Source organism: Mchenga conophoros, linkage group LG12 (assembly GCF_057382185.1).
Source record: "Mchenga conophoros isolate Kocher_MC1m ecotype Shallow Benthic linkage group LG12, M_conophoros_male_GT1.1, whole genome shotgun sequence".
NCBI classification, from domain to species: domain Eukaryota; kingdom Metazoa; phylum Chordata; class Actinopteri; order Cichliformes; family Cichlidae; genus Mchenga; species Mchenga conophoros.
The window spans coordinates 8077053-8098962 of NC_140537.1; the positions used below are offsets into that span (position 1 = coordinate 8077053).

Consider the following 21910-nt stretch of genomic DNA (forward strand, 5'->3'; position numbering starts at 1 on the left):
AATGTCTCACTGAGCTAATAAGTTTATAAATATTCAAATTTGTTGAATTAGTCATAAGTAATAATAGAATTTTGGTTTCTAAACGTGAGCTCAAATAGTAGTTATTTCACTTTAGTTTTAATCCATCCATTCTCTTCCACTTATCCTTGTCAGGGTCGCGGGGTGGCTGGAGCCCATCCCAGCTACCACAAGGTACCAGTCTATCACAAGGCTAACACACAGACACTCACATTCACACCTATTACCAGTTAACCTAACCCCACTAACTGCATGTCTGTGGACTGTGGGAGGAACCGGAGTACCCACAGAGAACCCACGCAAACTCCACACAGAAAGGCCACGTGGTTGATTCGAACTGAAGACCTTGCTGTGAGGGAGCAGTGCTAATCACCCCGCCACCTTGTTGTCTTAGTTTTGATCTCTTCCAATAAATCACAGATATGTATGAAAGTCACAATAATTTCGAGAATTTCTGTTTAATTCACTAAATAACAAAAAGATCACAGTGACTGTAAAGTTGACTTTCACAACCTCAAAAGTCAGTGGACAAAGTAACACAAACACCAAGATTCTTTAAAACTCTGATGACATCTTTCAGTCTGATATGACCACAGCTGGGAGGGTTTGCTAGGCTTCAGTTGGCTTGAGTTTACCTTAAGAAGCTCTGTGGTGACTCGCATGATAGATGAGATGACCTAAAACCCAATGCAACAACAACCTGTTAGTAAGTCATTAACTTACTGATAGTAATTAACTGATAGTAACTTCTGACCCGCCAACCCAGTGATGTCATATTGGTGTCAGATGGCACTGCACATGCTGTAAAAACAGAAGGTTAAAAGACTGATTGTTTTAAATCTAGCTTCACAAACAGAGTGATACATGTTATGTTCCATGTCCACTTTACTGGAAAACTGGGAGGAGCCAAACTGGTCATTTTCAGCGAGATTCTATGGAAACATCCGTAAAGCTAAAAGGAAAGATGTGTCACTCTGTCTTCTTTCCTGTAACTTTAGCCATTTAAAAGCGGGTTTCTGTAGTCTGCAGAACACGAGTGGGCATTCTTTAACCATCAGACGTTATTGGCTTCGTATTCGGGTTAGGGACATGTGAACCTCTTGAGTAGAAAAACACAAGATAGCAAAAAAGATGAACTGGTGGTAGAAACGCTCACTAGTGTGCCGCAGAGAATCACTGCCTGCTCTTAATCTTCTGTAATCTAGACGAGCTTCGATGCCGGCGTCTTCTTGAACGCCGGTATCGAAGTTCATGTATTCGTTACACGAACTTGAGTCAGTTTTGGGTTGTAATGCATGTGTTTGAGGACAACATTGAATAAGGAGAGGGGTTTCAGTGAGTTACTGAATGCTGTCGGGGCTGGACAGTGACAAGATTTAACACGGAAGTGTAACGCAACGCAGCTGACCGCCCTCGAGAAGCTAATTCACAAAGCTAGCCAACAATGTAGCAGGATATGTGTTACAGTAATGTTGCGGCATGGCTGGACAATCATTAACAATGTAGTGACGTCCTAAATGCTGGTAGTTGTAATAAGACTACTTGATATTTTCTGTGCAGCTGCATAAAACGGAAAAAGACCGGAAAGAATAACTAAAATAATCCGGTTTTGCTGAGTGTTTGTGTTCTTGTCTGGTGTATGTTTTGAGAAACTTTTCTCACATTTTATTCAAACCGCTGCTGCACTGTAACCGATCATTTCTCAAGCCGCTGTTTGCTGCTTTGTGCCGGTGCTGCTCTCTGTTCTGATAATCAGCATGGGAATCAACGTGGCTGTGGGCTGCATCGTGTCATACGTCCTCCTGGATGTTGTCACCACCACTGTCCTGTACGCACATGGATCACAGCTGAGCACCTTCACAGAGGATGCCCTCAACTTTAATATCCTTCAGTCTGCACTGGACATCTGGGGGACAGTGCTGCTCCGAGCCTCCCTCCTGCTGGGAGCCTCTTTAGGGGTGACATGGAACAAGGTGGATGGCCCGCAGAGGGTTGCTAAATCCACCAGCCTTATTCTCCTCATCTGTCTGATCGTCATCACCTATACACTGGCCAAGCTGCTGATGCTGACTGAGGTGAGCATCAGTCACCAGCCCTGGCTCTTGAGCCTGATATGTTGGACTTGTGCCTCTTCTCTGGGAGTAATGCTGCTCTGGAGGTGGCTGGGGAAGGAGCCGGAGTCTGAGAGCAGCAGTAGTGGTAGAGGAGCAAGGGGCCGTGAGGACACTGAAAAGCTGGTGGAGACAGTTGGCGAGGAGGAGCAGGAGTTGGGCTCTGAGAGAAAGAAGGAGAAGGACAGCAGCTCGGGGGCCACACTGGGACGCCTGCTGAGCTACTGCAAAAAGGATGCTGAGCTGCTCTCTGTTGCTGTCCTCTTCCTCATCATCTCTGCTGTGTGTGAGTGTCCTTAATGTCACATTATTTATTGCTGTCTGTTATAAAGGATTTAGACACACTGCCCCAATGCAACTGACAAAACTGAGTCTGCAGGTTCTGATTACGCTACTCATGCCACGCTACACAACACTTTTTAATTACAGATAAGTGCTATGGTAGAAAAACAAGTGTGTTCTTTTCAATATGTTCCAACTGTTGATGCTTTCTGTCATGGAATTATTAAAAGGACCCCTAACTCGCTCATATGGGTCCCAGTTGCTAAAAGACAAATGTTTTTTGTCATAAAGCCCAAAGATATTGATCAGTATATTCATCTACATTACTAACCAGAAGCCTCAGCCACCTGCTGTTCAAACCTTCTGTTTCAAAGGACTAGCCAATCAGAAGAAAGTTGACTTAAACGGTGCCTGTGCCAAGGCCCTGTATATTAAACGCTAGGTTTCATTTCAACTGTGAAGCATACAAAGCGTCTCTATTAGAGTCCAAGAATAAAAATAAAAGAGCTGGAAATGGTATATTTGGTGAATGCCAATAAACGTCTATACCTACATTAATAGGTCAAAGTCATACTAAGTAACTCTAAGGCTCATTATTGTTTGTAACAGTGGGCTGAATGCCAGAGCCTCCAACAGCACTCACGGTTTTATCAGTTTCATCAATTCTTTAATTTATGGAATATCATTAAATACACACATTTCATTCAAATCATTTTGGAAGTTTGCTCATTTTCTTTGAAGTACAATATAAAAATTTGAGGTATTTTATGTACTCGTACATCTAAACTATGCATTTGTCCATCCATCCATTGGTTTTGTGCTGCTTAAAAAGCGATTACAGGGGCAACAGTCTGAGCAGAGACGCCTAGAACTCACTTTCCTCCACCTCAGCCTCCAGCTCTTTCACAAGGATATCCCAAACCAGCCAAGAGACATAATTTGTCCAGCATGTCCTTGGTGGGCCCAGGTGTCTCTTTCTTGTTGGGTATACAAGAAAAACTTCATATTGGAGGTGTTCAGGAGGCATCTTAACTAATCTTCCCTTGCCTGAACTGCTCCCCAGGAACTGAGCATCTGAGCTCTAAGGGTGAGCCCAAACACCTCGAGGTTCTGTTCCTAAATGTTAGAAAAACATTTGGGACAAGGGGAGTCCCAAATGTCCCAAAAAACAAAAAAACGCTCTCACTATGAATGTACAGTGACCTTATTTTTCACTCTGATTTAGAATTGAATAAAAAAAAGCATCGAGCATGGAGGTTACCACTGTTGCCGCACAGCAAGAATGTCCTGAGTTCAATTCTCCATCAGGCTGTGGTCTTTCAGTGTGGAGTTTGCATGTTCTCCCTGGGTACTCCGGCTTCCTCCCACAGTCCAAACACATGCAGCTTGTGGGGATAGGTTAACTGATCAATCTAAATTGCCTATAAGTGTTAATGTGAGCATGAATGGTTGTCTGTCTCTGTGTGTTGGCCCTGCGACAGACTGGCGACCTGTCCAGGATGTACCCCGCCTCTCGCCCTATGACAGCTGGGATAGGCTCCAGCACACCCCGCCACCTTGAAAGGGATAAGCGTAAGCGAATGGATGGATGGATAAAAAACTAATTAAATAAAATTGAATGCTCAAGTTGTCACAAAGCCTTTATGTATGGATCATCAGTTCAACTTAGACTTTAAAAAACATTAAGTAATGATGACTCTTTGCTTTCAGGTGAGGCTTTCATACCGTACTACTATGGGAAAGCCATAGACAGTATTGTGGTTCACCAAAGCATGGAGTACTTTGCCAAACCTGTGATCATACTTGCAGCACTGGCCTTAGCCAGGTGAGCATCCGCAGTTGTAGGTTTTAATTTTTGTTTTTTAATGTTTTGTTTACATTTTGTTGTAAATTACACAGAGGAATGCATTCAGCTTATATACTGAGATGATCCTTGGCAAAGCTGCTTGCTTTGTTTAGATGATGACGTGTGTTAAATGCCAAACCACAGAACTGCTTCATGGCAGTCTTTTCTCTCTCCTCAGTTCACTTGCAATCGGAGTACGAGGAGGTGTCTTCACCCTGACGTTTGCGAGATTAAACCTTCGTCTCAGGAACCATCTTTTCCGAACCTTGATGAGGCAAGAAATTGCCTTTTTTGATGACAATCACACAGGTGATGTTGAACGCGAGTTCCTGTGCACACATCTTTCCCTTCCATTGATCCGTTCTAATGTTATTCCACGCCCTTGTAACCCTGCAGGTGACATCCTTTCACGTCTGTCTGCTGACACCACCCAGGTGAGCGACCTCATCTCCCAGAATGTCAACATCTTCCTGCGGAGTGTCATTAAGGGCGTTGGCTTCTTCATCTTCATGTTTGGCATGTCCTGGAAGCTCACACTGGTGACCATCATGGGATTCCCTTTCATCGGTCTAGTCTCAAAACTTTATGGTGAATACTACAAGGTAAAGTAGTTTTGTCTGAATGTTCATTTCTTTATAGTTTGCTTCCAAGAAGTCAGATATTATTGTAATTTTTTTAAAGTGGTCTTGAGAAATAGTTATTACTGTTGTTGAGTATTGCAGCATCAACAGTGATCAAGTCAAAGGGAAATGACGACGGAGGCAAAAATGTCCTTAACATTTTGGGAACTTTGTTCCACATTAGGGAACGCGGCAAAACCTTTCCTCATGGGTGCCATTTTTGTTGGGGTACACTTTCTCTCTCAGGGGCTGATGACGCAGCATACGTGCTTCCTTGTGGTGACAAATAAAATACTGTCTCTCTGTTAAACAACAATAACCATAATACAGTTCAACACATTGTACAACATGAGTACACATAGGGTGACCAACCGTCCTCTTTTCCTCGGACATGTCCACTTTTCACGTTCTGTCCGGGGGGATTTTCGAGATGGATGAAAATGTCCGGGTTTTCCTATAGACATACAGAGGGACCCATATGTGCGACTTCGTCCCGAAGTAAGTGGTTGTTCCGCGCTCACAGACGGGACAGAGTGCGCAGCGGCGCGCTGAAAAGATGCCACAAGATGCCAAAGCGCAAGTGCATCTTTTCAGGCAAACTGCAAAACAAATTTCCCTTGTACCATCCCTCAGAATAAATGGGAGGTGGAGTCCACTGTGTGCAGAGCTGGCAAATACGTTTGTGTGTCTAACAAAGGTTTAAAAACGTATAAACAGGGGTGCACATAAGTGGTCCGCAGGTGCGCATTCGCTGTCAAAATAAAAGACGCGCACCAGATAAGAAGTTGCAACGCGCGTTCGCGTACATATAAAAGGCACTGTTTTTGTTCGCTAGAGTGGGATTTTCACTGCATATTCTGCACCAAATCTTTGTGCGTTCATCATTTGTTTGAAGCCAGCTCACCTCCTGCAACCACTTTTCCGAGAATACGCGCTTCTTTTTGCGGTTCGCACTCCTTCTGACATTTCTTTGGAGGTGGAGGAACACCAAAGTAATTGCTTAAAGGAGCTTGCTTCTTCGACATCTTTAAGAGTTCTAAACAAATATCTGTCTTCCTCCAGAAAATCTTATGTACGCAAACGTGCGTTGCAACTTCTTATCTGGTGCGCGCCTTTTATTTTGACAGCGATTGCGCACCTGCGGACCACTTATATGCACCTGTATATAAAGGCTGTGCGAGGCGAAAATTCATCTAGTAAGTTGACTGAGTTCTTTGTTACACCTGGGAAAAACGAGGATGTTGTTGTATCTGCACCAGAAGGTGCACTGGCATTTCATACTATGAAGCGTCACAATAGCTACAGATCCATGGATTGCACTTGTGTGTTGCTAAAAGAAGAGAAGCATTTCCAGACTTTAACAAAGCCAAAAAGTGCCTGCACCAAGACTGAAGCTATTGTCAATGGTGTCATAGTGCTACATTCAGTTGAAGTCACTCTTTGAGATCTTAATAAAATCCAATACTGTGGCATTTCTCAGACTTACCAGAGAATATATTCCCAATCATACTTTGACTGGAAGAATGGTGGCATGCAAAAAAAATTAATTGAGGTTAGAAACGCGAAATGAGACAGCAGAAACCATACCTCACTGGTCATTTTTCTTATACAAATGAGACATTATTTCTGTAACGTTACTTAATTCTAGAGGTTTTTAAATTAGTCTTTTGCACTTGTCCATCCATCCATCCATCCATCCATCCATCCATCCATCCATCCATCTTCATCCGCTTTATCCGAGGCCGGGTCGCGGGGGCAGCAGCCTAAGCAAAGAGACCCAGACCTCCCTCTTCCCAGCCACCTCCTCCAGCTTATCCGGGGGAACACCAAGGCGTTCCCAGGCCAGCCGAGAGATATAATCTCTCCAGCGTGTCCTGGGTCTGCCCCGGGGCCTCCTCCCCGGTGGGACATGCCTGGAACACCTCACCCAGGAGGCGCCCAGGGGGCATCCTTGTCAGATGCCCGAACCACCTCAGCTGGCTCCTTTCGATGTGGAGCAGCAGCTGCTCTACTCTGAGCCCCTCCCGGATGGCCGAACTTCTCACCCTATCTCTAAGGGAGAGGCCAGCCACTCTTCGGAGGAAGCTCATTTCTGCCGCTTGTATCCGCGATCTCGTTCTTTCAGTCACTACCCACAGCTCGTGGCCATAGGTGAGGGTAGGGACGTAGATCGACCGGTAAATTGAGAGCTTCGCTTTTACACTCAGCTCCTCTTCACCACGACGGACTGGTGCAGCGTCTGCATTACTGCAGCTGCAGCCCGAATCCGTCTGTCGATCTCCGGCTCCCTTCTCCCATCACTCGCGAACAAGACCCCGAGATACTTGAACTCCTCCACTTGGGGCAAGAACTCATCCCCGACCCGGAGTGGGCACTCCACCCTTTTCCGGCTGAGAACCATGGCCTCAGATTTGGAGGTGCTGATCCTCATTCCCGCTGCTTCACACTCTGCTGCGAACCGTTCCAGTGCGAGCTGGAGGCCCTCACCCGATGAAGCCAACAGAACTACATCATCCGCAAAAATCGGAGATGAGATTCTGAGGCCACCAAAGCGAAAGCCCTCCGCCACTTGGCTGCGCCTAGAAATCCTGTCCATAAAAATTATGAACAGAACTGGAGACAAAGGGCAGCCCTGGCGGAGCCCATCACCCACCGGGAACGAGTCTGACTTATTGCCGGCAATGCGAACCAAGCTCTTACAATGGTTGTATAGGGATCGAATGGCCCGTAGCAATGGGCCAGACACCCCATACTCCCGCAACACCTCCCACAGGACACCCCGAGGGACACGGTCGAATGCCTTCTCCAAGTCCACAAAACACATGTAGACTGGTTGGGCAAACTCCCATGCACCCTCAAGTATCCTGGAGAGGATAAAGAGCTGGTCCAGTGTTCCGCGACCAGGACGAAAACCGCATTGTTCCTCCTGTATCCGAGGTTCGACTAGCGGACGAACTCTCCTTTCCAGCACCCTGGCATAGACTTTCCCAGGGAGGCTGAGGAGTGTGATCCCCCTGTAGTTGGAACACACCCTCCGGTCCCCCTTCTTAAAGATGGGGACCACCACCCCGGTCTGCCAGTCCACAGGTACTGCCCCTGATCTCCACGCAACATTGCAGAGGTGTGTCAACCAGGACAGCCCTACAACATCCAGAGCCTTCAGGAACTTGGGGAAGACCTCATCAACACCAGGGGCTCTGCCACCAAGGAGTTGTTTAACTGCCTCAGTGACCTCGCCCCCGGAAATTGGCGGGTCATTCCCCTCATCCCCAGACTCTGCTTCCTCCTCGGAAGACGTGTCAGTTAGATTAAGGAGGTCCTCGAAGTATTCCTTCCACCGCCTGACAATTTTCTCAGTTGACGTCAGCAGCGCTCCGCCAGCACTATACATAGTGCAGGTAGAGCACCGCTTTCCCTTCCTGAGACGCCTGACGGTTTGCCAGAATCTCTTCGAGGCAGTCCGAAAGTATTTTTCCATGGCCTCTCCGAACTCCTCCCACACCCGAGTTTTTGCTTCAGCCACTGCCCGAGCCGCATTCCGCTTGGCCTGTCGATACCTGTCGGTTGCCTCCGGAGTCCCACAGGCTAATCAAGCCCGATAGGACTCCTTCTTCAGCCTGGTTTCTCCCTTCACCTCTGGTGTCCACCATTTGGTTTGGGGATTACCACCACGGCAGGCACCAACCACCTTGCGGCCGCAGCTCAATGCAGCAGCTTCGGCAATGGAGACGCTGAACATGGTCCATTCGGACTCAATGTCCCCAGTCTCCCTCGGAATGCTGTTGAAGCTCTGCCGGAGGTGTGCGTTGAAGATCTCGCGGACTGGGGCCTCTGCTAGATGTTCCCAGCACACCCTCACTACGCGTTTAGGTGCACCAGGTCTGTCCAGCGTCCTCCCCCGCCACCTGATCCAACTCACCACCAGGTGGTGATCAGTTGACAGCTCAGCCCCTCTCTTTACCCGAGTGTCCAGAACATATGGTCGCAGGTCTGGTGATACGATTACAAAATCGATCATCGACCTACGGCCTAGAGCGTCCTGGTGCCACGTGCACTTATGGACACTCTTATGTTTGAACAGGGTGTTCGTTATGGCCAAACTGTGATTAGCACAGAAGTCCAATAACAAAGCACCGCTCGGGTTCAGATCAGGGAGGCCGTTCCTCTCAATCACGCCCCTCCAGGTCTCGCTGTCGTTACCCACGTGAGCATTGAAGTCTCCTAGCAGGACAACAGAGTCTCCAGGTGGAGCACCTTCCAGCACCCCACCCCCAGGGACTCTAAGAAGGCTGGGTACTCCGAACTGCTACTCGGCGCATAAGCACAGATGACAGTCAGGACCCGTTCCCCGACCCTAAGGCGCAGGGAACAAACCCTCTCATCCACCGGGGAAAACCCCAACGTACCGGCAGCAAGCCGAGGGGATATTAGAATACCCACCCCAGCCCGCCGCCTCTCACCAGGGGCAACTCCAGACTGAGACAGAGTCCAGCCCCTCTCCAGGAGACTGGTTCCAGAGCCCAAGCCATGCGTAGAGGTGAGCCCGACTATATCTAGCCGGTACCTCTCAACCTCACGCACTAACTCAGGCTCCTTCCCCACCAGAGACATTCCATGTCCCTATTGCCAGTCTTGGCAGCCGGGGGTCAGTCCGCCAGGGCCTCCGCTCCTGGCCGCCACCCGGCACACAATGCACCCGACCCCTATGGTGCCTCCTACGGGTGGTGGGCCTGCGGGAGGATGGGCCCATGTCTCCTCTTTGGGCTGTGCCCGGCCGGGCCCCATGGACTAAGGCCCGGCCACCAGACGCTTGCCCTCGGGCACCCTCCCTGGGCCTGGCTCCAGGGCAGGGCCCCGGTAACCCTATCCCGGGCAGGGTAAACTGTTCCCTCGATATTCTTTTCATTAGGGTCTTCTGAATCGCTCTTTGTCTGGTCCCTCACCCAGGACCAATTTGCCATGGGAGACCCTACCAGGGGGCAAAAGCCCCCAGACAACATAGCCCCTGGGATCCCTGGGACACACAAACCCCTCCACCACGATAAGGTAGCGATTCACTTGTAAAAGCCTACAAGACATTTTTTATTTCACCATTCATTTACCGCACAGAGAATGCATTATTTAAATGTGTTAAAATTTTCTTTAAGCAAACAGTATTATTAAAATTCTTCATGAATGTGCCAAGTGTCCTCTTTTTTGGAAATCAAAATATGGTCACCCTAGTACACACGATGTATATCTTAACAACAATAAATGTAATGTCAGGTATAATGTTGTTTGGATGAGATGCTCTGTTATTTTTGGCTAAAAGTAGTTCTCTTTTCTCAGTGTGGGGATTCGTTTTTAAGAAGAAAGCTACAATTAGCCTTTTGTGCATTTAGTGAGAGTATAGTGTAACTGTCTTCTTGTCAAGACAGTAACTTTGTGATTGTCTACTTGTGACACATCTGGGGGACATGTGTAGACTGTAAAAGTGTGATAAAGGACCTGACACACACTGGATTTCCGTGCTCATGCAAGTGTATATTTGTGTTTCAGCAGCTGATTCCGTTGCTTCTGCACCAGGGTACCGGGAAACAGTCACTTCCTTGTAGGGAGTGACTGTAGGGCTGTGCAATATGACCAAAATTTCATATCCCGATATTAGATATTTATCGTCCCGACAACGGTATATATCACAAAAATTTTACATTTTCTGTAAATTCCATGAATGTCGGGCAACTCGATTTGCATGAGTATTTTTTTTTTTTTTAGCTGGTCGTGTACCTGGAGTCAGGTGTTTTGACCAATGCATGAAACCTTACATTTTTAGACATTTTCTTTGTGAGTATTTATTACATGGCGTGCTGCGGGGAAAAGCCGGTTCTAATGTTTGATTCTAAGGTTTATTTTTTAGCACCTGATGGCTATTTCTTGCTTCTCATCCGTACACTCTGTGTACTCTTTCACGTGATTCAGTTTATTTTGAAAAATCTCAACAGTATCTTCAGCGTTATTGTGAAAGGTTTATGTGGAAAATAAAGAAGCGGACGACGGAGCCACGCGATGGTTTTTTTTTTTTTTTTTTTTTTTTTTTTCTTAAATGACATCAGAAACAGCAGTATGCGACATTACGTGATGGCAGAGCTTCAGTTCATCCTTTGTCATTTTTTTTTTTTTTTTTTTTTAATAAATAGGACAGGGGGAATGAATGAGAGAGAGAGGGGGAGAGAAAGAAAGAAAACCAAAGGAGAGAAGAGACGGTGAGAAGGGGGGGGAAGAGAGACAAAAAAAAAAAAAAAAAAAAAAAAAAAACTCCTGGGTCACCTGTATGGAGAAAAAAAAAAAAAAAAAAACAAACAAAAACAAACAGAGGAGACAGCAAACAACAAAGAGCAACATAATAATAGAGAAAACAAAGCACCATCACAATAAACTAGCTAGTCATAGATATCAGTATTTACTAAGTAATAAACGATATTGTGCAGCACGCAAGATAGACAGCGCACAGTGTGCTTTGAGGCAGCAGCCAAGAAAGCTTTAGTCCGCGTCTGTGAATACCCATGTGTGCATACCTGTGTGGATCAGCATGCTTGCATTCCAAAGGTTTCTCCATGTAATGATCTGCTAGGGAGTGTGGGGGGGCCACAGCCCCGTCCTCCAGGGTGTGAAGCGGGTATGGAGGAGATCAAAACTCCAGACATCCAGAGGGCCCCAGAACACAAGAGACCATGGAAGACCAACAGAGGGGCAGCCGCGCCACTGTCCCAGTAAGAGCTGAGGAGAGTCCCAGATGAGGGCTCGCCCAGCAGCCGCGGAGCAGAAGTCAGGGGGAGTTGCAGTGACGCGCCCGTGAGCTCCGCCGGCCCCCAGCTGCGCCTGAGTGACCGAGCCCTAGGCCGAGAGGCCGGGGGCACCCCACCTCCAAAGGGGCCCGAGCGAGCCCCAGGCCCCAGGCCCCGACAAGCGGCCGCCAAGGAGTGAGCCGGTGTGTACCCGGACGCCCACCCCCAGACACAAAGAACCACCAACACACCGACACCTGAGGGAGTCCGCCACCGGCAGGGGAAGTGGTGGTGGGTGGAGATAGGCCTCCAAACCTTGGAGGGCCTGAGGTGTCCCCAGAGAGGTGGCGTCTGATACCCAACCTGACATATAGACACAGACATACAGGCACACACAGACACAAACATCCATTCCCACCCTCATGCTCTCATATGCACTCACTCCACACTCAACCAACGTGGAGACAGACATAAAGAGACGCTGTACACACAATCACACTCCCCAAGCGTACTCTACAAACCGGGTCTAGGTACCCTTGCCCCTGGAGGGGGGAATTGCACCCAGACCCAGGTGGTGTTACCCTTTTCCCTGCGGTGGGGAGAGGCAGACCACCCCGACTCCGCAGCAGCAGGGAGGCCCCACACCCCAGACCGCAGTCGGACGGCCAACTCCTCCTACTAGCCCTCCCGCTCCAGCAGGCCGCAGAGAATGGGGGTGGGAGAAGACTCCAAACCTCCCTCCACCCGCTCATTGTAGTGTTGATGCATATGTGTTCTAAGGTGCAATTAAAACCCAGGAGGGCATGGAGCTACCTGCCAAGGAGCAGCAGGTAAGCGCATAGTCCCTCCTGCTAACCCTCAATGACTAAGTGTATTTAAAATTGAGAGGTGGGCAACGACGTCAGGGGTGAGGTATACACCCTGATGGTGATTTGGACTCCGTGATTGTGCCCACCCCCAAGATCCTATATGTATGTGTAATGAGAGTGTGAATAATGTGAATGTCTAAGTTGTGGGATAAAATTGAGGCAGAGGCAGCCAGAAGGGGACGGGGGGGGGGGGGGGGGGGGGGGTAGCCTCCTCTGCACCCTGGTGACATACCCCCACTCCAAGGCCCTGCATGTGTGGGTGGTTGTGGAGGAGCGGGAAGAGGGAGGCAGCTGGAGATGGGGAGGGAAGGAAGGGAGGGGCAGGTAACCCCTCCCTGGGGCCAGCTCCCCCGCTGACCCCAGTAGGCACTCCCACCCTCCGCGACCCGCCAGGGAAGGGGGGCCCAGGCCCATCAGACCGGGGCCCAGTGCAGTAGCGCCCCCCGGCTCCACAGAGCCCTGGACAGTCCACCCAACCCCACCACAGAGAAAACTGCACCCACCCCACCAACCACACATCTTCCAGACTACATAAGACGGTAAACGCCCAGGCTGAGATCTTCCTCCACCTCTCCTGTATCTCCCCCTCCTGCAGAGGGGAGATACATTTTCTGTAAATTCCATGAATGTCGGGCAACTCGATTTGCATGAGTATTTTTTTTTTTTTTAGCTGGTCGTGTACCTGGAGTCAGGTGTTTTGACCAATGCATGAAACCTTACATTTTTAGACATTTTCTTTGTGAGTATTTATTACATGGCGTGCTGCGGGGAAAAGCCGGTTCTAATGTTTGATTCTAAGGTTTATTTTTTAGCACCTGATGGCTATTTCTTGCTTCTCATCCGTACACTCTGTGTACTCTTTCACGTGATTCAGTTTATTTTGAAAAATCTCAACAGTATCTTCAGCGTTATTGTGAAAGGTTTATGTGGAAAATAAAGAAGCGGACGACGGAGCCACGCGATGGTTTTACCGTCGTTGTTGCAAACGTCAACGGATAAAAACAGTCGCTTGTCCGTCTGTAGTGTGGTTATGTTAAATATATAAGAGAAAGAGAGAACTTTAAGAAATTCTACAGTGACCATCAAAACGATTTAAAAAAATGCCGTAAAAAGTTTATTTTGCCACAACACGACACAAACGATAGCGTAATATGAAACGATTGACGTTTTCATATCGTCATCCGATATATATCGTTATATCGAACAGCCCTACTCCCTTGCGATTCCATTTACTTCCTCCTCTGTCACCAGCACCGCCGTCACTGGCTGTGTCCCAATTAAGAGACCACACGCTTGAAGTACGCGCACTACGCATACTACATATAAGTAGTGAGAGGCTTGTGAAATGGGACTGTAAATGAAGGAGAAAAAATGTTTTGTTGGTCATTCATTTTTGTCATGACATCACTTTGATTAGTTGAGTATCTGAAGCTGAGACCACAGGACTGTAAAACATGATAGTTGGGCTTCATTTCTGTAATGAACAGTCATTTTAAGATTAGCTAGTAAATAACAATTAGCTTATGTTGTTCATGAGACTAAAATCATCTGACTGTGGTAATGTAAATATAAAATGGCCAATATTATATTTATTGTCAGATTATTATGATATATATATATATTACAGGATATATTACAGCAGTGAGCTTGAACTCTGGGTCAAAGATTCAAGTTGCAGTTATTTATATTTCCTATCACCTTAAATCTTCACTCAAAGACAAGTACCTTTCACAGTGTATATACAGATGTATTATACATAAGAGACAAATATTGTTCGTTTAATATGTTGGCATTACTAAATTTGGCTCAATGCTTACATATATGTGTAAAAAGAAAATTTACGAGCTGTGATAACTGTTTCTGATAAAATGAAGAGTAGACTGATATATGAAATATTCCTTTATTGGGTGAGAAAATCAGACCATGTCATAACTGCTTTAAGTCACACAGAATAGATATCAGAGCCTTAAACAGGCTGACTTTGCTAAATGGGTCTAACTGGGCAGAAAGTATACAAACACATAACATCCTTATAGAATATAATGTAACACTATAGATCAACTTACCTCAGAATATATAAAGCATATAAACAGTTACAGCAATATGATGCAACAAACACAGCAGTGCTACTAATCCAAAATACTCAAAGCTTCATAGAACTGAAACAAACATTTATTTTTAGCTCCATTCTGCTGCTGATACATACTTTAGGTTTCTGAACATTAAACTTGTTGCTGCCTTTCATAGTGTTTAACTTGAAGGCCCTGAGTACTTTCTCCCACACTGAAAACACTGGAATCATAAAATTATTTGAACATTACTTAATAAGACTGATTCAGGACAGACAATTAGTTATTTTAAACTTTTCTAGCAGTCCTTCACAAACAGGGAGCAGTCTGTCTCTCTCCATCTGTCAGCTGCTGCTGGCTCTTCCTCCTCTTCTTCCTCACACACTGCTGAGTTTGTCCTGGTGGATCATCAGGGGTGACATAATATTCATTTGGTTCATTTGGTAATTTGGTTTTAAAGCCTTTACTTTAAAATATACGCTGTTCAATAGTCGACCTTAATCTTACAGAGAATCTGATGATTTTATGGATAATTAAAGTCAGTCATATATCCACAAACACAACAAGCTGAAAGTCAGTGATGCTGCTCAGTTTGCAGTCCTGAATCACGGCACAAGCAGGATTCACTGCACTGTTAATGTTAGCTATGTTATATTGCTGCCTCTGTTCGGTGGTGTCGAGCCAAACGGACTTTAACGTGTGTTTGAACAAGCTGACGGTTCACTCGTTAAGCTGAAAGAAAGATGCTTTAATCACAGGAGTCACACATGTGTCCACTGTAACATCTGGGAACTCTTCTTGTTTAGCACTCGTAATAACACAAACACTAAATCCTCCTTCTCTTGTGCTGTTTTGTATCAGTGTATACACCTGAGACTGTCATCTGTCTGTCTGACCCAGGGTCCACCTTTAATGGTTTTTCAAAGAACCATTTTTTAAAAAGGTTCTTTAAAGAACCATTTTAAATCTTTCAAAATAAAATGTATCATAAATTGAATTTGAGTAGGGTAAAATAAATACGAGCACAGCATAGACATATATTAATGGTTTATTGCCATTTCGTAGTATACCAAAAGACAAAAAGGCATTTTAACCCTCAGCACCACATCACTACTAATACATGTCACATATTAGTCATTTAAACAGTAATAATTAAACATTTTTACTATACTATAAATAAATATATATAAATACTATATCTACAGATAATACAACAATTAATACATGTATTGTTTAATTAATAAACCATCAGAAAGTGATAAAGACACATTAGAAATAGCAATTGCTTCATAACAGACCGATAGATCAACACATTTTCATCAGCAGATGTTTGCATGTTCAGTAAAAATATTTCAACAAGTTTTTGATTAAAATTATCAATGAACTTCAGCCTTACCTTATGTAAGATAAGTTTCATGTTGGACTAATGGTCCTTTGTTAGTCCAGTTTAGGATAATGTCTCTGACGTATGTGTCATATCAAAACAACCCCACACCTGCAGTTGTTTCAGTTTTTCACTGGTGTTTCCTGTCAGCTGGTCAAACCTCCCTTTGTGCTTCAAATCCCTCCCACTCTGGGACAAGGAGCTGAGAGAGAGAAAACAAGGGTCAATTATAAAGAAGAGAGTAAAGTGAAACCCTCCTCAGAAGGTCTTACTCGCATACCTGCAGTCGACCTGTGATGGACTCCTGTTTGGCGTTCACGTCATCCCAGCGGCGGCCCCACTCCCTTGCTGTTGCCAGCAGCCGAGTCTGCAGGGTGCCCTGGAAGAGCTGAGTTAATGTTCGACTCCTCCTGGTCAGGCGGGCTAGAGACCACACCCCTGCTACAGAAGAATCCCTGACACTATTCCCAATCAGGCTCTCTACTATTTACGATTAGATAACTTTTATATTTTCTTCTGTTCTTTCCAGAATCTGACCAAAAAGGTGCAAACAACCCTCGCAGAGGCCAATAAAGTTGCAGAAGAAACCATCTCAGCCATGAGGACGGTGCGGAGCTTTGCCAACGAGAATGGAGAGGCCGATTCCTATTACGCCAAACTCTTAGTCATGTTCCAGCTCAACAAAAAACAAGCCCTGGCCTACGCTTGCTACATGTGGTCCAGTTGTGTAGGTATCTGCAGTTACCCTTTACATAATTCTGCATGGTTTATTTAGTGGTCTCTGTTTTTACCTTACAGCAAGGGATTTTTTGTGTGTTTTCCAGATCTCAGAGCTTGCTCTCGAGCTGGCTATCCTCTACTATGGAGGCCACCTTGTGATTACTAATCAGATGAGTAGCGGTGCCTTGATATCTTTTTTCATATACATGCTAGAGCTCGGCGAATGTCTTGAGGTATTTCACCTATCATTCTCCACAGGTCGTTTGTTTTCTGTTCTGAAGACATGGCAATGAATCCATGTTGTCTTCACTTTGCAGAGCATTGCATCAGTGTACACGGGCCTCATGCAAGGAGTTGGAGCTGCTGAGAAGGTTTTTGAGTATCTGGATAGGAAACCCGAACACCCCTCTGATGGCACAGAGGCTCCGGAGACATGCGCCGGTCTGGTTGAATTTAAAGACGTCACGTTTGCCTACCCGACACGCCCTGAAACTGATATTCTCAAGGTTTGTCCTCAGGGATCCTGAACACCTGAAGAAATTATTCACAAGTGGTCTGTTTGACTCATGGTGGTAGAGATGAGGGCAGTTTACTAGAAGATTGCAACAATATAACCAACTAAATGAGGGTGAAGTTAGAATACGGTTGACATTATGTCTGCTTAGTTTGAAATGGGTCTTTTTGCAGGGGGTGTCATTCCTCCTGCGTCCCGGAGAAGTGACTGCCCTTGTGGGACCTTCAGGCAGTGGGAAGAGCTCCTGTGTGAGTCTTCTGGAAAATTTCTACCTTCCTCAGCAAGGCCAGGTGCTGCTGGATGGAAAGCCTGTTCAAAGCTTTCAGCATGACTACCTCCACTCCAAGGTTAGTCAGTGTAAAAGACATTTTCATGTGTAATCTTTGTATAATATCTGGGGACTTGGGTCAGTTTTACTTTTTCACATGTAGAACACAGCAGGAACTAGACTAAGCAGGAGGCCTGGCTCTGATACAGTGTTCAGGAGGCTATAAACATGCTAACAGTAAATGCACTATTATGCACATTGGCACAATCCAACATCACAAGAACTGTTGTTGAGTAGTTGTCTGAAAATCTCCCGAAAAGAGCAAAACTGCCAATGTGTTTGTCCATCACTGTTTTCTGATTTTTCCTGCCCTGTGTCAGTTTCTGCTGGCAATGATAAAAACTAGTCTAAAAAAGAAAAGAATTAAAAAAGGTTAAACAAAAAAAAAAACTACCATACTTTGTATACAAATACACCCCTTGGCTTGTTAGTCTTCAGCATACAGTAATTTCTATTCTTTATTGTGTGTCTGCAGGTGGCTCTTGTAGGTCAAGAGCCTGTGCTGTTTGCCCGCACAGTTGAGGAGAACATTACCTATGGCCTGACTGATGTCCCCAGGGAGGCAGTGCTGCAGGCTGCCACCAAGGCTAACGCTCATGATTTTATTACCACTCTTCCTAAAGGCTATGAAACAAGTAATCATTAAATCTGTTCATTTGTAAATCAGCTTTTTATGTGCTCTATGTGTAATGGACATGCTTGTTAAGCTGGGACCTCAAGAGGAAAAGTCACATTTAACATCGGTCCCTGGCAGATTTGTTTTACTATACAGAGCTTTACTGTACATTGCAAAGCTGCTTGCAGAGGCATCAGAATCTATAGGTTGGCTGATACAGCTTAAGTAGCATACACCATTTGAGATCTGCCAATAGGATGTGTGGAAAAGTAAGAAGTGACCATGAGATAGTATGGCTGACACTGAGATCGGCTGATTTGCCAGCTGAGCCTGACTCTAGGGTCTGCTTAAAACTAACACAGTGCTCAGATTTAAATGCACAAATATCACAGCCATACAAAAAATAGAGCTATGTTCTTTAATAAAGAAATGGAGATGTGTTTCATAAGATGAAATGATGTATTTGACTGACTTTTACCTTACTGTTTTCTTGAGGTGTTGGCGAGAAGGGCACACAGTTGTCAGGGGGACAGAAACAAAGGGTTGCCATTGCAAGAGCTCTCATCCGCAACCCTCGTGTTCTAGTCCTGGATGAAGCCACTAGCGCTCTGGATGCAGAAAGTGAACACATTGTAAGTGTTATCAAAGCCAGAGGAGAGCTTCAGTACAGCAGCTGTTACCAAGCAGACATGCAGCATATTTGCATTATGGAATAATATAGAGGTGTTGATGTATTTGCTGAATTCACTACAGGTTCAACAGGCTCTGAACAATGTCCTGCAGGACCACACCGTGTTGGTGATCGCCCATCGGCTCAGCACAGTGGAGAAGGCAGACAACATTATTGTAATTGACAGGGGCCACGTGGCAGAACAGGGATCTCACAGTGAGCTGATGGCCAGCGGCGGACTCTACTCTAAGCTGGTTCAGCGGCAGGTCCTGGGCATCGAGACCGGGGAGGAGGACCTACACTCGCCACAAAACGCCAGCTGCAAGTCAGGTGGAGGACAGCAGTGGAGAGGACGAAGCAGCAGCGGCAGCCTGAGCGAGTCTGAGTGTAGTGTGCGTTACTGAGAACGACCTGCAGTGTGTAGATGTGGCACTGGACTGTAATTAAGTTAAAAATACTTAAATCTGCATTTGGGTTTGTAATCTGTTGGACAAAGACACAAGTTTTGTAGCGTTTCACCTGCACACTACCACAGTGGATTTTAAATTCATCAATATGAGACTGATGTGCAGACTTTTAGCTTTAATTCAGGGGGTTTCATTGGCAAAACTTTGCCATTAACAGATTAACGGTTGCATTATGGGCATTGTTTTAATGCAAATGTTTTAAATGTTTTTAAAAGAAAGAAAGAATTCTGTCATCATGCACTTTAATTGTTTTGCTGTCTCTCTGATAGGTTAGTTCAGGTTTTGCAGCCTAATGATGGCCTCCCTCACTTGCACTGACCTCTCTTTGGGTTCATATTTAAAATTAGAGTGAAAAGCTATAAAATACACATTCAACACTTTAAATCAATTTCAGATATTATGTTGGTGTCATTGGTAATGAAATAGCAAGGGAACGGGCCTCAGCTGGCCATGAAAGTGCTTGTACAGCCACAGGGACAAAAAAATGACAAATTGTATGTCTCCAACAAACTATTGACCTATGTGTTTCCAAACATATAAAACAGGGTGGGGACAAATAAAACTTGAATATCCTGTTTGGATATTATATTAGCTTTAAGGAAAATGTGTTTCTGTTGATGTGCTACAAGAGAGGCGTGGCTGTATTTTGTGTTTTTGTTTACCTCTGTATTGCACTCCAGCAATAATTATTATTTTGTTGAAACTTCCTCAGGATTTAGTTCTGCTGTTGTATTGTTTACGCTGTAGCAGGAATGGAGATGCTGGCTTGTTTTTACTGCGTGGAGTAGGTGGTATTATTAGTAAAAGGAAAAGACAGGTGCCTTTGTCTGTGGAATAGTGTGCAATAAGAATATTATATGATTGAAAATGAATAGCACTACAGAAACATACTGCAATTGTATTTAACACTGACAATGAAAAGTAAATGTAGCTAAATAAAATATTCCTTTATTTTTGCAGACATGTTATATATGTATGTATATATGGCAAGTGAATATATTCTGTATATGATGGTAAAATCCCCTTTTTAAATGGCAATAATGGATCATGAAATATGAATCTTACAGTCTGATCTACGCTGTGTCTGTGTAATACTGGTAAAACATCCCAAATAAAATTCTGAATTATATTTATGTTGCTTCAGTGACAGCGACTACAACTGAAATAACATTTATTTATAGACTGAAAATGACTGAAACTTTAGTAACTAACCAATATGCAAATGTTATAGCAAAAATTGACTATTCACCATAAAGTCTATACATTTGCCAATTTGCTGTTTCTTCTACGTTGTTCCATCAAAATAAGAAGGCTTCAGGAATCTATGGTGGATATTTTACACTATACTACGAATATGAAAACAATTGTCATTTAGCCCTGGCCACAAACCGTCATCCACTGGGCTCAGGCCACCTCTTTGCTTTTACACTAGCGCCATCTAGTGTTGTTGTCACGGTTAGCATTTCAAATAAAGACTACTTGAGCATCTTTTAGTCATTAGCAATAAAACTCTCTATAAAAACTGTGTTAAACGCATATTTCCTGATTAAAACCTAATTTCTTTTTTCTTTTTTAAAGATGAATGATTTGCAAATCATCAAAGCCTTTCATTTAAAATTGTACAAAAAAAATTTCTACAAGTATGTGTAAAGCTTAAAATGGCCAATGTACATTAAACTAAATAGATTAACTTACAAAGGTTCAGTAGCTTGGTCTGATATAAACGGAGCATTTCAAATCTTCCTCCCTGCTTAGTAAAAAAGAACTGTGGGCAGATAGTTTGCTATTTAAGAATACTGTTGCTCAACGCAAAGTTAAAAGAGTTTGAGGATTTCAGTAGGCTACCAACATTTTGTGTGTGTGTGTGTGTGTGTGTGTGTGTGTGTGTATGTGTAAATGGTAGAGATTGCATCCTCAGTACTAAAAAGAAGAGGAATCATATAATTCTAAATAGGTTTTTTATTTTTTGTTTTATTTATGAAATTTTTTTATTTCATTAAGATACTGCCAAAACACATTCCTTATGTATTACAGCAACATGGCTTTTAAACAAATGGGCGCAGGTTCTACTCTGGCCTGCCTGCAGTCCAGAACTGTCACCCACTGGAAATATTTGGCCTACTGTTAGCTGACAAAGCATTCATGAGCTGCAGAGCAGCTGAAATCTAAAATCAAGTTATCAAACTACAGCATTGGTCTTCTCAGTTCCCAAAAGCTTGTAGAGTGCTGTTAAAAGAAAACCATGATGCAACATATGGGAAGCATGCTCCTGTTCTCACATTAAAAAAAAAATACAATATATAGGGGTAAAGATTTACATACCTCGTCCATCTCCTATACCATTTTTGATTACACTATATATATTGTAATCTAAATGCGTATTTTTAAAATGGTTTTTAATGGTCTTTTACGTTGGTTTTTTTGTCACTTTCAACATTTCATGTTATTTTTGTACTTCAAAAATAAAACATTACAAATAAACACATTACAAATAAATATTTATGTTTAATAGTTGATGTTCTTATTGAACATGAACAAAGTTTCAAATAATGAAGTCACTGTATATATAAGTAATCCCTGTGGGTCAAAAATGGCTTCTGATACTTCAGACAGATTCTTTGCTCTAGCACTG

General features: G+C 44.5%; 1 protein-coding gene across 1 annotated transcript; it reads left to right on the forward strand.

The window, feature by feature from the left end:
- The first annotated feature begins 1153 nt into the window (after positions 1–1153).
- Positions 1154–20396, forward strand: abcb9 (ATP-binding cassette, sub-family B (MDR/TAP), member 9). Its single transcript, XM_085293566.1, has 11 exons — positions 1154–2415; positions 4122–4236; positions 4436–4566; positions 4654–4859; positions 16493–16690; positions 16788–16916; positions 17001–17189; positions 17371–17544; positions 18001–18160; positions 18637–18773; positions 18895–20396. Exons 1-11 carry the CDS (start codon positions 1776–1778, stop codon positions 19213–19215), a joined length of 2400 nt encoding a protein of 799 aa, XP_085149692.1. The 5' UTR covers positions 1154–1775; the 3' UTR covers positions 19216–20396.
- The last annotated feature ends 1514 nt before the right edge of the window (positions 20397–21910 follow it).

What these genes read in the sequence shown, in the direction of transcription:
- abcb9 (XM_085293566.1), top strand. Translation starts at nt 1,776, where the DNA reads ATGGGAATCAACGTGGCTGTGGGCTGCATCGTGTCATACGTCCTCCTG. An exon ending in CCTCATCATCTCTGCTGTGT is followed by an intron (nt 2,416 to 4,121) that starts GTGAGTGTCCTT and finishes CTTTGCTTTCAG; the next exon opens with GTGAGGCTTTCATACCGTAC. An exon ending in ATGACTACCTCCACTCCAAG is followed by an intron (nt 17,545 to 18,000) that starts GTTAGTCAGTGT and finishes GTGTGTCTGCAG; the next exon opens with GTGGCTCTTGTAGGTCAAGA.